Genomic DNA, 15936 nt, shown 5'->3' on the forward strand with positions numbered 1-15936 from the left:
CTGAGAAATAGACAAACTATGAGCGCCTTGTTCTAAGAACTTGCGACCATTATCTGACTTTCAGTCAGTCACAAGCTGTGCTGGCAAGATGGTGGTGTGGGACCGTAGCAGCACTGAGGAGAGCTGAAGACGGAGGCTGGTAAGTAACCTACCTCTCCAGCGCTGAAGAAAAAAAAACGGAGTGCTGCTTCAAGAATTATCTTCAGTGTAAGGGCTCATACAGGTCAAATTTTATGATGTACGAGAAAAACTGACTGAGTTTCACCAGTGATTTTTATCAGAGCATTAGATTTTCATTAGTTTTTTTCAGTGATGAGAAAATAAAAGTTTCTTTACAGTCTCCTACCTACAGTATCAATCAGTGAAATACGGACAACACATGGATGGTATCCGAATGCTGTCAGATTTTTTTTCACTGACCCAGAGACTTTCATTGTCGATTTTAAACCGACACTTGGATCAATATTGAAAATTTCTGTGATTTTGCTCAGAACACTCTGAGGAAAAAAATCTGACATGTCACCAGTCCCATAGGGTATCCTAAATACGAATTCTATCTGTGAAAAAAAAGTATAGCACTTGTACATGAATAACTAAGGAGTGGATGAGCCTTAAAGCAGAACAAGGAACCACATCTGTGGTTAGTTCTCCAATATATTTGGCACAACCTGCCAGACAAGTTCCTTCATAAAACGTGTACAAGCCTACCTAGAAGAACTCATGTTTTCATGCCGTTTTGAAGGCAAAGGATGGTCACACCCAATATTGGTTGCCTGTACATTTCTACTTTGTACATTGATAAAAATAAACTATTAACACTTCTATTTTTGAAAGCATTCTTTTTTAAAACCAAATAAAGTTTAAGGAGAACCAGTCATCTCATTTTTAGCTGGTCCCAGTGTGCCGTTAGTAAGGAATGCTAATCAGTAACATGTTTCTGTCACAGAAAAGCGCTAAGTATTAGATTTCAAAAAACCTCACAGACCTTTCAGTCATAGGGGTGGTGACTATCTTTTCAGTCACGGATAATTCAGTGTACTTTTGAAATTAGGCACGCCCGCAGCATTGAATTGACCGCCATGACTACGAATAAAATCCGCTCCTCCGGCATGCGCACTGCCTATCCGATCCTCCGGCATGCGCACTGCCTATCCGATCCTCCGGCATGCGCACTGCCTATCCGATCCTCCGGCATGCGCACTGCCTATCCGATCCTCCGGCATGCGCACTGCCTATCCGATCCTCCGGCATGCGCACTCGCCATCCACTCTGCACTCCTGCGAGAAGCGCAGATGGGCAGTGCGCACGCCCAGGATTTGATATGCGATTGCTGTGACTTCAGAATAGTAACGGTAATCAAATGCAATGCTGTAGGCGTGCAGAATTTATAAAGTAATTCATTTTAAAACCTAATACTTGGAACTTTTCTGTGCCAAAAACATGTTGGTGATGCACATTGCTTCACAAACAACAGACTGGGACCAGTATAATAGCCAAAAACGAGGTGACAATCCCCTTTCATCGAGGCGATACAAAGGATCAGATACATTACAAACACAGCAAATTAAAAAGCTCTGATGCCCAATAAATGATTAGGAACAAATGTGTGTAAATCTAGGAGTGGGAAACAGAGCGCACAGTAGGGAGATACCCTATGGAGGGGGAGTAGGAGAGGGCTGGCTACACTCACCTGATGGAGTTGTGACAGGCACAACTATGTAGGCAGGAAGAAAAATAGCTGCTGCTGCCCCATGGCTGGAGAATCAATCCTCCAGGAGATATTGGATCCGGTTGGATGAACATGTAGGTGGGCTGCGCTGCTGGAGTGAATCAATTCTTTTGAAATTATGATGAGGGAAAGGCTTTTTATTCACAACACGTTTCAACGCTGTACCGGCGTCTTTTTCAAGTGAAAAAAAGCAATTTTTTTTTTCACTTGAAAAAGACACCAGTATGGCGTTGAAATGCATTGTAAAGAAAAAAAACCTTTTCCTCATCATCATTTCAAAAGAATTGATTCACTCCAGCAGCGCAGCCCACCTACGTGTTCATCCAACTGGGTCCAGGAACAAATGTGAGCAGATTCAACACATAGTAGTCAGTATAAAAGGTAAGGTAGAAAAGATACAGAGAACGTGATGGGAATATCATAAAACCCCTCAGTGGGTTCTGCCCACAAACGGATAAATGTACCAAATAAACTAAGTTAAACCATTGTCAATAATGCTCATCTATTTCTGTTTGGGGAGATAGGTTGATTGGTTGAAAAAGAGCAGTTTCAAAGACCGAAGACCACATAGAGGAAATTGTGGCCCCAGAAGCCCTCCTCTACCTCTGCCCCCTGGTCAGCCCTGACTCCACACCCGATGGACCCTCCCATCGATTAGCCAAGCAGTAGGGGATTAACCCCTTCGTGACCGTGACCTGAGGTATTTTCATTTTTTGCTCCCCTTCTTCCCAGAGCCATAACTGTTTTATTTTTCCGTCAATATAGCCATGTGAGGGCTTGTTTTTGCGGGACAAGTTGAACTTTTAAGCGACACTATTGGTTTTAATATATCGCGTACTGGAAAATAAAAAAAAATTCCAAGTGCAGTGAATTGCAAAAAAAACTGCAATTCCACACTTGTTTTGGGGGTTTTTATCTACTGTAATCTGTTCACTAAATGCTAAAACTGACCAGCCATTATGATTCTCCAGATCATTACGAGTTCATAGACACCAAACATGTCTAGGTTCTTTTTTATTTAGGTGGTGGAAAAAAAAAAAAAAACTCTAGATAAAAAAAAATGGCACCACTTTACCAGACCTGTAGCGTCTTCATTTTTCATGATCTGGGGTAGGGTGATGGATAATTTTTTGCACGCCAAACTGACATTTTTATTGATACCATTTTGGTGTAGATACAATCTTTTGATCGCTCATTATTGGATTTTATTGCAATGTAGCGTTGACCAAAAAAAAAAAAACCTCAATTCTGGCGATTTGAATTTTTTTCTCATTACACCATTTAGCGATCAGGTTAATTTTTTTAAATTGATAGATCGGGCTATTCTGAATGCAGAGATACCAAATACAGTTAGGGCCAGAAATATTTGGACAGTGACACAAGTTTTGTTATTTTAGCTGTTTACAAAAACATGTTCAGAAATACAATTATATATATAATATAGGCTGAAAGTGCACACTCCCAGCTGCAATATGATAGTTTCCACATCCAAATCGGAGAAAGGGTTTAGGAATCATAGCTCTGTAATGCATAGCATCCTCTTTTTCAAGGGACCAAAAGTAATTGGACAATGGACTCTAAGGGCTGCAATTAACTCTGAAGGCGTCTCCCTCGTTAACCTGTAATCAATGAAGTAGTTAAAAGGTCAGGGGTGGATTCCAGGTGTGTGGTTTTGCATTTGGAAGCTGTTGCTGTGAGCAGACAACATGCTGTCAAAGGAACTCTCAATTGAGGTGAAGCAGAACATCCTGAGGCTGAAAAAAAAGAAAAAATCCATCAGAGAGATAGCAGACATGCTTGGAGTAGCAAAATCAACAGTTGGGTACATTCTGAGAAAAAAGGAATTGACTGGTGAGCTTGGGAACTCAAAAAGGCCTGGGCGTCCACGGATGACAACAGTGGTGGATGATCGCCGCATACTTAATTTGGTGAAGAAGAACCCGTTCACAACATCAACTGAAGTCCAGAACACTCTCAGTGAAGTAGGTGTATCTGTCTCTAAGTCAACAGTAAAGAGAAGACTCCATGACAGTAAATACAAAGGGTTCACATCTAGATGCAAACCATTCATCAATACCAAAAATAGACAGGCCAGAGTTAAATTTGCAGAAAAACACCTCAAGAAGCCAGCTCAGTTCTGGAAAAGTATTCTATGGACAGATGAGACAAAGATCAACCTGTACCAGAATGATGGGAAGAAAAAAGTTTGGAGAAGAAAGGGAACGGCACATGATCCAAGGCACACCACATCCTGTGTAAAACATGGTGGAGGCAACGTGATGGCATGGGCATGCATGGCTTTCAATGGCACTGGGTCACTTGTGTTTATTGATGACATAAGAGCAGACAAGAGTAGCCGGATGAATTCTGAAGTGTACCGGGATATACTTTCAGCCCAGATTCAGCCAAATGCTGCAAAGTTGATTGGACGGCGCTTCATAGTACAGATGGACAATGACCCCAAGCATACAGCCAAAGCTACCCAGGAGTTCATGAGTGCCAAAAAGTGGAACATTCTGCAATGGCCAAGTCAATCTCCAGATCTAAACCCAATTGAGCATGCATTTCACTTGCTCAAATCCAGACTTAAGACGGAAAGACCCACAAACAAGCAAGACCTGAAGGCTGCGGCTGTAAAGGCCTGGCAAAGCATTAAGAAGGAGGAAACCCAGCGTTTGGTGATGTCCATGGGTTCCAGACTTAAGGCAGTGATTGCCTCCAAAGGATTTGCAACAAAATATTGAAAATAAAAATATTTTGTTTGGGTTATGTTTATTTGTCCAATTACTTTTGACCTCCTAAAATGTGGAGTGTTTGTAAAGAAATGTGTACAATTCCTACATTTTCTATCAGATATTTTTGTTCAACCCTTCAAATTAAACGTTACAATCTGCACTTGAATTCTGTTGTAGAGGTTTCATTTCAAATCCAATGTGGTGGCATGCAGAGCCCAACTCGCGAAAATTGTGTCACTGTCCAAATATTTCTGGCCCTAACTGTAGGTGTATATTTGATATTTTTGTTGTTTTACATTGAATGGGGCAAAAGGGGGGTGATTTCAATGTTTATTTTTTAAAAAAAACTTTTTTTTTTAATGTTTCAATAGCCTCCATGGAAAACTAGAAGATGCAGTTGTCTGATTTCCTCTATCAGATCTCCTGTGTGTAGCAGAAATGCTCACTTGCTAGGAGCGATGATCACTGCGCAGCACTCATAGTAATCTGGGTATGACAACCATAGAGGTCTGCTGGAGACCTCGGGTTGTCATGCCAACCCATCAGTGACCCACGATCACGTGAAGGGGTCACTGATGGGTGGGATTTCTGGTGCACTTCCGATAAGCGCGAGTTAAATGCTGCTGTCAGAGATTGACAGTGGCATTTAACAGGTTAAGGGCTGTGGGTGGATCGTGATTCCACCCGCATGAAAAAAACATTCTCCGAATCAGTGGGATCCGTTGAAGCGTTCCAGAGTAATTACCTCATAAAGTGACTCTGGTCAGAATTGTAAAAATTGGCCTGGTCAGGATGGTGAAAACAGGCTCTGGAGTGAAAGGGATATAATCTATTTTGCCTTTGGGAAACCTAAACAATAGATAATTTTAGAGTTCCATGCAAACGCATGCCATAGGGGTACAGTACCAGAATGTTGATATTTTTAACCTCCACCACCGAGCCTGTTTTTTCACCTTCCTGATGAGGCAAACGTTTACAATTCTGACCTGTGTGACTTTATGTGGTAACTTCGGAACGCTTCAATGTTTTTTTCATGGCAAATTGTACTTCATTTTAGTGGTAAATTTAGGTTGTATTTTTTAAGTTTGTGAAAATATTGGAATTTTGCAATTTTCAAAGTTTTTATGCCCTTAAACCAGTACAGACAAAGTCTGGACACACCTTTTCATTTAAAGATTTTTCTGTATTTTCATGACTATGAAAATTGTACATTCACACTGAAGGCATCAAAACTATGAATTAACACATGTGGAATTATATACTTAACAAAAAATTGTGAAACAACTGAAAATATGTCTTATATTCTAGGTTCTTCAAAGTAGCCACCTTTTGCTTTGATGACTGCATTGCACACTCTTGGCATTCTCTTGATGAGCTTCAAGAGGTAGTGACCGGGAATGGTCTTCCAACAATCTTGAAGGAGTTCCCAGAGAAGCTTAGGCTGGGTTCACATTGCGTTAGTGTATGCACTAAACGGATTGCACTAACGCAATGTCCAAAAAGGGATTGCGTTTAGCGATCCCGCTAGCGCTGATGCCCGATCTGCGCTAGCGAAGAACGGACCCTGAACGCTGCAAGCAGCGTTCGAGGTACGTCAGAAAATAACGGGACATCGCTGACGCATGCCAAAAATGACATACGTTAGCAATGCGTTAGTTACATTGCGGTCAATGGGTGCGCTAACGGATCCGTTACATAGCGTTAATTGCGCCATGTAACGGATTCCGTTAGCGGACACCCACTAACGCAATGTGAACCCAGCCTTAGCACTTGTTGGCCCTTTTGCCTTCACTCTGCGGTCCAGCTCACCCCAAACCATCTCGATTGGGTTCAGGTCTGGTGACTGTGGAGGCCAGGTCATCTGGCATAGCACCCCATCACTTTCCTTCTTGGTCAAATAGCCCTTACACAGCCTGGAGGTGTGTTTGGGGTCATTGTCCTGTTGAAAAATATTTGATGGTCCAACTAAACGCAAACCGGATGGAATAGCATGCCACTGCAAGATGCTGGGGTGGCCATGCTGGTTCAGTATGCCTTCAATTTTGAATAAATCCCCAACAGTGTTACCAGCAAAGCACCCCCACCCACCATCACACCTCCTCCTCCATGCTTCACGGCGGGAACCAGGCATGTAAAGTCCATCCGTTCACCTTTTCTGTGTCGCACAAAGACACGGTGTTTGGAACCAAACATCTCAAATTTGGACTCATCAGACCAAAGTACAGATTTCCACTGGTCTAATGTCCATTCCTTGTATTCTTTAGCCCAGACAAGTCTCTTCTGCTTGTTGCCTGTCCTTAGCAGTGGTTTCCGAGCAGCTCTTTTACCATGAAGGCCTGCTGCACAAAGTTTCCTCTTAATAGTTGTTGTAGAGATGTGTCTGCTGCTAGAACTCTATGTGGCATTGACCTGGTCTCTAATCTGAGCTGCTGTTAACCTGCGATTTCTGAGGCTGGTGACTCGGATAAACTTATCCTCAGAAGCAGAGGTGACTCTTGATCTTCCTTCCCTGGGGCGGTCCTCATGTGAGCCAGGTTCTTTGTAGCGCTTGATGGTTTTTGCCACTGCACTTGGGAACACTCTCAAAGTTTTCCTAATTTTTCGGACTTACTGACCTTTATTTCTTAAACTAATGATGGCCACTCGTTTTTCTTTACGTAGCTGCTTTTTTGCCATTATACAAATTCTAACAGTCTATTTAGTAGGACTATCAGCTGTGTATCCACCAGACTTCTGCACAACACAAATGATGGTCCCAACCCCATTTATAAGGCAAGAAATCCCACTTATTAAACTTGACAGGGCACACCTGTGAAGTGAAAACCATTCCCCGTAACTACTCTTGAAGCTCATCAAGAGAATGCCAAGAGTGTGCAAAGCAGTCATCAAAGTAAAAGGTGGCTACTTTGAAGAACCTTGAATATAAGACATAATTTCAGTTGTCTCACTTTTTTGTTAAGTATATAATTCAATATGTGTTAATTCATATTTTTGATGCCTTCAGTGTGAATGTACAATTTTCATAGTCATGCAAATACAGAAAAATCTTTAAATGAGAAGGTGTGCCCAAACTTTTGGTCTGCACTGTGTGGGTATATATGTATATATACATATACACACACACACTAGATGGTGGCCCGATTCTAACGCATTGAGTATTCTAGAATATGTATTTATGTATGCATATTACAGCCACAAAGTATATAGCACAGGCCACGTAATATATAGGAGCCATGTAGTATATAGCAGACAAATACTACGTGGCCTGTGCTATATACTATGTGGCTGCTATATACTTACATATTGTAGAATACCCGATGCGTTAATACAGGCGACGCAATATATAACAGTGGCCACGCAGTATATAACACAGCCACATACTATATAACACAGGCCACGTAATATATAGCACAGCCCACGCAGTATATAGCAGCCACGTAGTATATAACACTGCACATGCAGTATATAGCAGCCACGTAGTATATAACACTGCCCACACAGTATATAACAGTGGCCACGTAATATGTAGTACAGCCCACGCAGTATATAGCAGCCACGTAGTATATAACACTGCACACGCAGTATATAGCAGCCACGTAGTATATAACACTGCCCACACAGTATATAACAGTGGCCACGTAATATATAGCACTGCCCACGCAGTATATAACACTGCCTATGTAGTATATAGCAGCCACGCTGTATGCAACACAGCCCATGTAGTATACAGCAGTGTGGGCACCATATCCCGGTTAAAAAAAATAATTAAAATAAAAAATAGTTACGGTATATACTCACCCCCTAGGATCCACCGAAGCTCCGGCGATACGCGCTCGGCTGCCGCCATCTTCCGTTCCCAGGATGCATTGCGAAATTACCCAGAGACCACAGTCTTCTGGGTAATTTCGCAATGCATCGCTGGGAACGGAAGATGTTGGCAGGCGCGAGCGGGTCGGCGGACTACGGAGGGTGAGAATAGCAGGTTTTTTGTTTTTTTATTATTTTTAACATTACATTTTTTTACTATTGATGCCGCATAGGACAGATTGCACCTTGTGCAGGCATGTACTACGGAGGACAGAGAATGAACTTCAATCCAATATTGCAGCCAGCGGGTAAGGAAAGGGTGAATCAAAAACCCAAAAACCCCGCCTCCATGGCTGAAGATTGTTCCCTCCAAATTCAGGTGACAGTGTCCCTTTAAGCCCCAAGGGTGGTTTGCACATTAATGACCAGGCCAATTTTTACAATTCTGACCACTGTCCCTTTATGAGGTTATAACTCTGGAACGCTTCAACGGATCCCGGTGATTCTGACATTGTTTTCTCGAGACATATTGTACTTCATGTTAGTGGTAAAATTTATTTGATATTACCTGCGTTTATTTGTGAAAAACACAGAAATTTGGCGAAAATTTTGAATTTTAATGCCCTTAAATCACAGAGATATGTCACACAACATACTTAATAAATAACATTTTCCATGTCTCTACTTTACATCAGTACAATTTTGGAACCAAAATTTTTTTTGTTAGGGAGTTATAAGGGTTAAAAGTTGACCAGCAATTTCTCATTTTTACAACACTGTTTTATTTTTAGGGACATCACATTCGAAGTCATTTTGAGGGGTCTATATGATAGAAAATAACCAAGTGTGACACCATTCTAAAAACTGCACGCCTCAAGGGAGGGTGAGAATAGCAGGTTTTTTGTTTTTTTATTATTTTTAACATTACATTTTTTTACTATTGATGCCGCATAGGCAGCATCAATAGTAAAAAGTTGGGGACACACAGGGTTAATAGCAGCAGTTATGGAGTGCGTTACCCGTGGCATAACGCGGTCCGTTACCGCCGGCATTAACCCTGTGTGAGCGGTGACTGGAGGGGAGTATGCGGGCACCGGGCACTGACTGCGGAGAGTAAGGAGCGGCCATTTTCTTTCAGACTGTGCCCGTCGCTGATTGGTCGTGGCTGTTTTGCCGCGACCAATCAGCGACTTGGATTTCCATGACAGACAGAGGCTGCGACCAATGAATATTCGTGACAGAAAGAGGGACAGACGGAAGTGACCCTTAGACAAAAATATATATATATATTACAGACTTCATGTCTTTGTCAGTGGACAAACTAACAAAATCAGTAAGGTATCAAATAATTATTTACTTCACTAAACCACCCTCGATCCTTGTGTTTGGATGTAGTAAAGTATAGTACTGTATTTTTCAGATTAATACACGCACTTTTTTCCCCCAAAATTTGGAAAATGAGAGTGAGTCTTACAATCCGAAAGGGAGGGGGTGTCTTCTGCGGTGGAGCAGGGTCGCTGCTACAGAAAACTGGTGGCAAGAGTGAGGCAATGCTGAGGACCCTGGGCTGGGAAGAGTGGGAATGTTCCTTTCCCCAGAAAAGACTTTCAGAAAATGTCAGGAGTCCCAGCACTTTCCATCCTTTTCAATGCAATGGACTTCAAGAAAATGGTCACAGGTGGCAATCTTGATCTGCGCATGCGCCGCCTCCTGTGGCCATTTTCCCAAAGTCCACGGCAGTGAAAAGGATGGGAAATGTGTGAACTCTTGATATTTTGTAAAAGCCCGGGTCCCACCTCATCATTATACTGCCGAACTCCCCCTTCTTCCAGCCTGGGGTCTGCAGCATCGCCCCATTCCTGCAGCAGCGACTCTGCGTCCTGGGACCCTGCTCCACTGATCATGTGACGGGGGTCCCCGATGCGCGCATTTCAGGCTGGAAGCGCTTGTTAAATACCGCTGTTAGAGTTTTACAGCAACATTTAACTAGTTAATAGGCGCGGTTGGATCGCGACTCCACCTGCGCCTATTGCGGGCACGTCAGCTGTTCAAAACAGGGTTTAATGCATGCTCACCGCCGGAACCCACATCAAAGTGGGGGATACTGCCATCGGACATACTATCCTGTCCGATGGCAGTAAGGGGTTAATATCCTTTTTTGAATATACAGTAATTTTGCAGAACTATTAAAACCATGAGAATTGGCTGACCTAGATGTAAAACTGTTCATTTTTTTACTTTACTGTAAAATATGATTAAAGTAATGATACAATAACATAATTGGCCACAGTAAAACACTAACCAACTAAACCTCACCAGAATTTTCAGAGAAAGAGTCCTCGCCCAACTCTGCTTTTAAATCTTTCCGGGATGTAGCTTTCCCCAAGTACTTTTTATCTGTATCAGAAAGGAAAGTAACTGTGTTTTTCTTAAGGTTTCGAAGTATAACTCCATCATCTTCATCAATTCCACCTTCATCAAATCTGTCGATAACCTTAGCAGCAGTAACTGAAAAGAAACAAAAAACAAACAAACATGAAGGTAGTGATACATGAAATAGTCACATTATGTATAAGAATCCAAGCACAGTAAAAGTCAGCGGATCTGTTAGGATTAGCTTGAAAACTCTGGTGGCGTAAGAGAGTTAAAAGTGAACCAAATTCATCTCTTAAAACATTTGGCACATCTTACTCCAGCGCTCCCTTTATTAAGACATAGAAAACACCAATCTTAATGAATTGGTGCCATTGTACTTTATATTAGTGGTATTATTTGGTCAATATGTTTTGTATTTAAGAAAATATCTGAAATTTGACCAAAAAAAACTGCAACATTTCTAACTTTCATTTTTTTATACCCTTGAGCCAGATAGTAATACCACACACACAAAAAGTTAGTAAATAACATTTTACACATTGTCTACTATATGTTAGTTAGCATCATATTTCAAATGTCCTTTTATTTTTCTCCAACGTTTGAGGGCTTAAACGTTTTGCATCAATTTAAACAACAAAAAAAAATGTTCAAGGACATTTCTTATGGACTTATTCAGTTTCAATGTGCCTTTGGCAAGGGCCTATTTGGGAATCCCCAAAAGTGATACTATTTTAAAGATCGTACCCGTAAAAATTCAAAGCTGCTGCCAGGAATCAGGAAGTTGACAGTAATTATCACAATGTGGAATAAAAATCATTTGTACTTCTATTGCGCGAGCATATTCTGCAGCACTTTACATTACAGAGTGGACTTATACAGACAGTAAAGACATTAGAGAGTTAGGCTACGTTCAAATTTGCGCCGCTCCCGGCTGCGACGGGCGCAGCCACGGCGACGCACGCGCCATGCGCCCCTATATTTAACATGGGGGCGCATGGACATGCGTTGCATTTGCGTTGCATGCGTCGCTGCAGCGCATGCGTCAGGGCGCAGGGAACGCTGCATGATGCAGTTTTTCCTGCGCCCAAAACCACGCAAAAAGCAACGCATGTGTCGCAAAACGCAGCGTTTGTGCATGCGTTCATATTTGCGTTGTGCGTTGCGTCGCCGACGTAGCGCCGCACAACGCAAATGTGAACGTAGCTTAACACAACTCAACAAATATAAAGAGTGAGTGCCCTGCCCGCAAGCTTACAATCTATGAGGACACGAAAATAAATGGTAAAAAGTGCTTGTATTACATGGTCCAGTTATCAATATAATAAATAGAGCATTCACATAATTCTTCATGAACCGGTCACCAGCCAGTATGTGTACAGTACAGACACAGAGGGCTATTAAGAGGCTGTGCAACAGATACTAGAGACCAGATTTGGAGGAAAATTTTGGAAGGGAAAAACGGGAATACAATAGTGAAGTGAGGAGATAAGCCAGTCTAAGGCCATGTGCACACATTCAGGTTTTTTCCGCGTTTTTTTGCACTAAAAACGCTATAAAAACTCATTAAAAACGCATACATTATGCATTCTATCATTTAGAATGCATGTTTTGTGCACATAGATGCGTTTTTTTCCGTGAAAAAAACGCATTGCGGTAAAAAAAAATGAGCATGTTCATTATTTTTGCGGATTTTCTGCGTTTTTCCCGCAATTCTATGCATTTGGGAAAAAACGCACAAAAAACGTGTCAAACCGCGAAAAAAACGCATGCGGATTTCTGGCAGAAATGTCCGGTTTTTGTCAGGAAAATTTCTGCAAGAAATCCTGACGTGTGCACATACCCTAAAGAAGTGCATTTTTAGAGCATGCTTAACACTGTGGGCATTGGGAATTAACCCCTTAAAGGGACACTGTCACCTGAATTTGGAGGGAACAATCTTCAGCCATGGAGGCGGGGTTTTTGGGTGTTTGATTCACCCTTTCCTTACCCGCTGGCTGCATGCTGGCTGCAATATTGGATTGAAGTTCATTCTCTGTCCTCCATAGTGCACCCCTGCGCAAGGCAAGATTGCACCTTGTGCAGGCATGTACTACGGAGGACAGAGAATGAACTTCAATCCAATATTGCAGCCAGCATGCAGCCAGCGGGTAAGGAAAGGGTGAATCAAAAACCCAAAAACCCCGCCTCCATGGCTGAAGATTGTTCCCTCCAAATTCAGGTGACAGTGTCCCTTTAAGCCCCAAGGGTGGTTTGCACATTAATGACCAGGCCAATTTTTACAATTCTGACCACTGTCCCTTTATGAGGTTATAACTCTGGAACGCTTCAACGGATCCCGGTGATTCTGACATTGTTTTCTCGAGACATATTGTACTTCATGTTAGTGGTAAAATTTCTTTGATATTACCTGCGTTTATTTGTGAAAAACATAGAAATTTGGCGAAAATTTTGAATTTTAATGCCCTTAAATCACAGAGATATGTCACACAACATACTTAATAAATAACATTTTCCATGTCTCTACTTTACATCAGTACAATTTTGGAACCAAAATTTTTTTTGTTAGGGAGTTATAAGGGTTAAAAGTTGACCAGCAATTTCTCATTTTTACAACACTGTTTTATTTTTAGGGACATCACATTCGAAGTCATTTTGAGGGGTCTATATGATAGAAAATAACCAAGTATGACACCATTCTAAAAACTGCACCCCTCAAGGTGCTCAAAACCACATTCAAGAAGTTTATTAACCCTTCAGGTGTTTCACAGGAATTTTTGGAATGTTTTAAAAAAAAAAAAAGAACATTTAATTTTTTTTTCACAAAAAATTTACTTCAGCTCCAATTTGTTTTATTTTACCAAGGGTAACTGGATAACGGGACAAATTGTGCAACAACTTTTGGGGTCCGTTTTTTCCATAGTACCCCAATACCCCATATGTGGGGGTAAACCACTGTTTGGGCGCATGGCAGAGCTCGGAAGGGAAGGAGCGCCATTTGACTTCTCAATGCAAAAATTGGCTGGAATTGAGATGGGACGCTATGTTGCGTTTGGAGAGCCACTAATGTGCCTAAACATTGAAACCCCCCACAAGTGACACCATTTTGGAAAGTAGACCCCATAAGGATGTTATCTAGATATGTTGTGAGAGCTTTGAACCCCAAGTGTTTCACTACAGTTTATAACGTAGAGCCGTGAAAATAATTATTTTTTCCTCAAAAATTATTTTTTAGCCCCCAGTTTTGTATTTTTCCAAGGGTAAGAGGAGAAATTGGACCCCAAAAGTTGTTGTGCAATTTGTACTGAGTATGCTGATACCCCATATGTGGGGGGTAGCCACCGTTTGGGCGCATGGCAGAGCTCGAAAAGGAAGGAACGCCATTTGGAATGCAGACTTAAGGTATCGTCACACATAACGATATCGTTAACGATATCGTTGATTTTTGTGACGTAGCAACGATATCGTTAAGGAAATCGTTATGTGTGACAGCGACCAACGATCAGGCCACTGCTGGGAGATCGTTGGTTGCTGAGGAAAGTCCAGCACTTTATTTCGTCGCTGGACTTCCCGCTGACATTGCTGGATCGGCGTGTGTGACACCGATCCAGCAATGTCTTCACTGGTAACCAGGGTAAACATCGGGTTACTAAGCGCAGGGCCGCGCTTAGTAACCCAATGTTTACCCTGGTTACCATCGTAAAAGTAAAAAAAACAAACACTACATACTTACATTCTGCTGTCTGTCCCCGGCGCTCTGCTTCCTGCACTGGCTGTGAGCGCCGGTCAGCCGGAAAGCAGAGCGGTGACGTCACCGCTCTGCTTTCCGGCCGCTGTGCTCACAGTCAGTACAGGAAGCAGAGCGCCGGGGACAGACAGCGGAATGTAAGTATGTAGTGTTTGTTTTTTTTACTTTTACGATGGGAACCAGGGTAAACATCGGGTTACTAAGCGCGGCCCTGCGCTTAGTAACCCGATGTTTACCCTGGTTACCGGCATCATTGGTCGCTGGAGAGCTGTCTGTGTGACAGCTCTCCAGCGACGCTGCAGCGATCGACATCGTTGTCGGTATCGCTGCAGCGTCGCTTAAGGTACCGTCACACTAAGCGACGCTGCAGCGATACCGACAACGATGTCGATCGCTGCAGCGTCGCTGTTTGGTCGCTGGAGAGCTGTCACACAGACAGCTCTCCAGCGACCAACGATCCCGAGGTCCCCGGTAACCAGGGTAAACATCGGGTTACTAAGCGCAGGGCCGCGCTTAGTAACCCGATGTTTACCCTGGTTACCAGCGTAAACGTTAAAAAAACAAACACTAAATACTTACCTTCAGCTGTCTGTCCCCGGCGCTCTGCTTTCCTGCACTGACTGTGAGCACAGCGGCCGGAAAGCAGAGCGGTGACGTCACCGCTGTGCTTTCCGGCTGGCCGGCGCTGACACAGGATGCAGGAGGAGTGCAGAGAAGCAGAGCGCCGGGGACAGACAGCTGAAGGTAAGTATGTAGTGTTTGTTTTTTAACGTTTACGTTGGTAACCAGGGTAAACATCGGGTTACTAAGCGCGGCCCTGCGCTTAGTAACCCGATGTTTACCCTGGTTACCAGTGAAGACATCGCTGGATCGGTGTCACACACGCCGATCCAGCGATGTCAGCGGGAAGTCCAGCGACGAAATAAAGTTCTGGACTTTCCTCAGTGACCAACGATCTCCCAGCAGGGGCCTGATCGTTGGTCGCTGTCACACAGAACGATTTCCTTAACGATATCATTGCTACGTCACAAAAAGCAACAATATCGTTAACGATATCGTTATGTGTGACGGTACCTTTAGTGTGACGGTACCCTTAGATGGAATGGTCTGCAGGTGTCACATTGCGTTTGCAGAGCCCCTAATGTACCTAAACAGTAGAAACCCCCGACAAGTGACCCCATATTGGAAACTAGACCTCACAAGGAACTTATCTAGATGTGTTGTGAGAACTTTGAACCCCCAAGTGTTTCACTACAGGTAATAACGCAGAGCCGTTAAAATAAAAAAAAAATCATTTTTTTACACCAAAAATGGTTTTTTAGCCCCCAAAATTTTTATTTTCCCAAGGGTAACAAGACAAATTGGACCCTAGAAGTTGTTGTCCAATTTGTCCTGAGTACGCTGATACCCCATATGTTGGGGTAAACCCCTGTTTGGGCGCATGGGAGGGCTCGGAAGGGAAGGAGGACTGTTTTACTTTTTCAACCCAGAATTGGCTGGAATTGAGATCGGATGCCATGTCGCGTTTGGAGAGCCCCTGATGT

The 15936-nt window shown here is 42.8% G+C and overlaps 1 protein-coding gene across 2 annotated transcripts in view; it reads right to left on the reverse strand.

Annotated features, from left to right (window-relative positions):
- Positions 1-15936, reverse strand: part of AATF (apoptosis antagonizing transcription factor) — a 172319-nt gene that overhangs the window by 142636 nt on the left and 13747 nt on the right. For both annotated transcript variants that reach the window (XM_069756399.1, XM_069756398.1), the window contains exon 2: positions 10588-10779. In XM_069756399.1, the coding sequence (XP_069612500.1) occupies positions 10588-10779 (192 nt within the window). The remainder of the gene's footprint in view (positions 1-10587; positions 10780-15936) is intronic.

The sequence above is a fragment of the Ranitomeya imitator genome, chromosome 3 (genome assembly GCF_032444005.1).
Source record: "Ranitomeya imitator isolate aRanImi1 chromosome 3, aRanImi1.pri, whole genome shotgun sequence".
NCBI classification, from domain to species: Eukaryota; Metazoa; Chordata; class Amphibia; order Anura; family Dendrobatidae; genus Ranitomeya; species Ranitomeya imitator.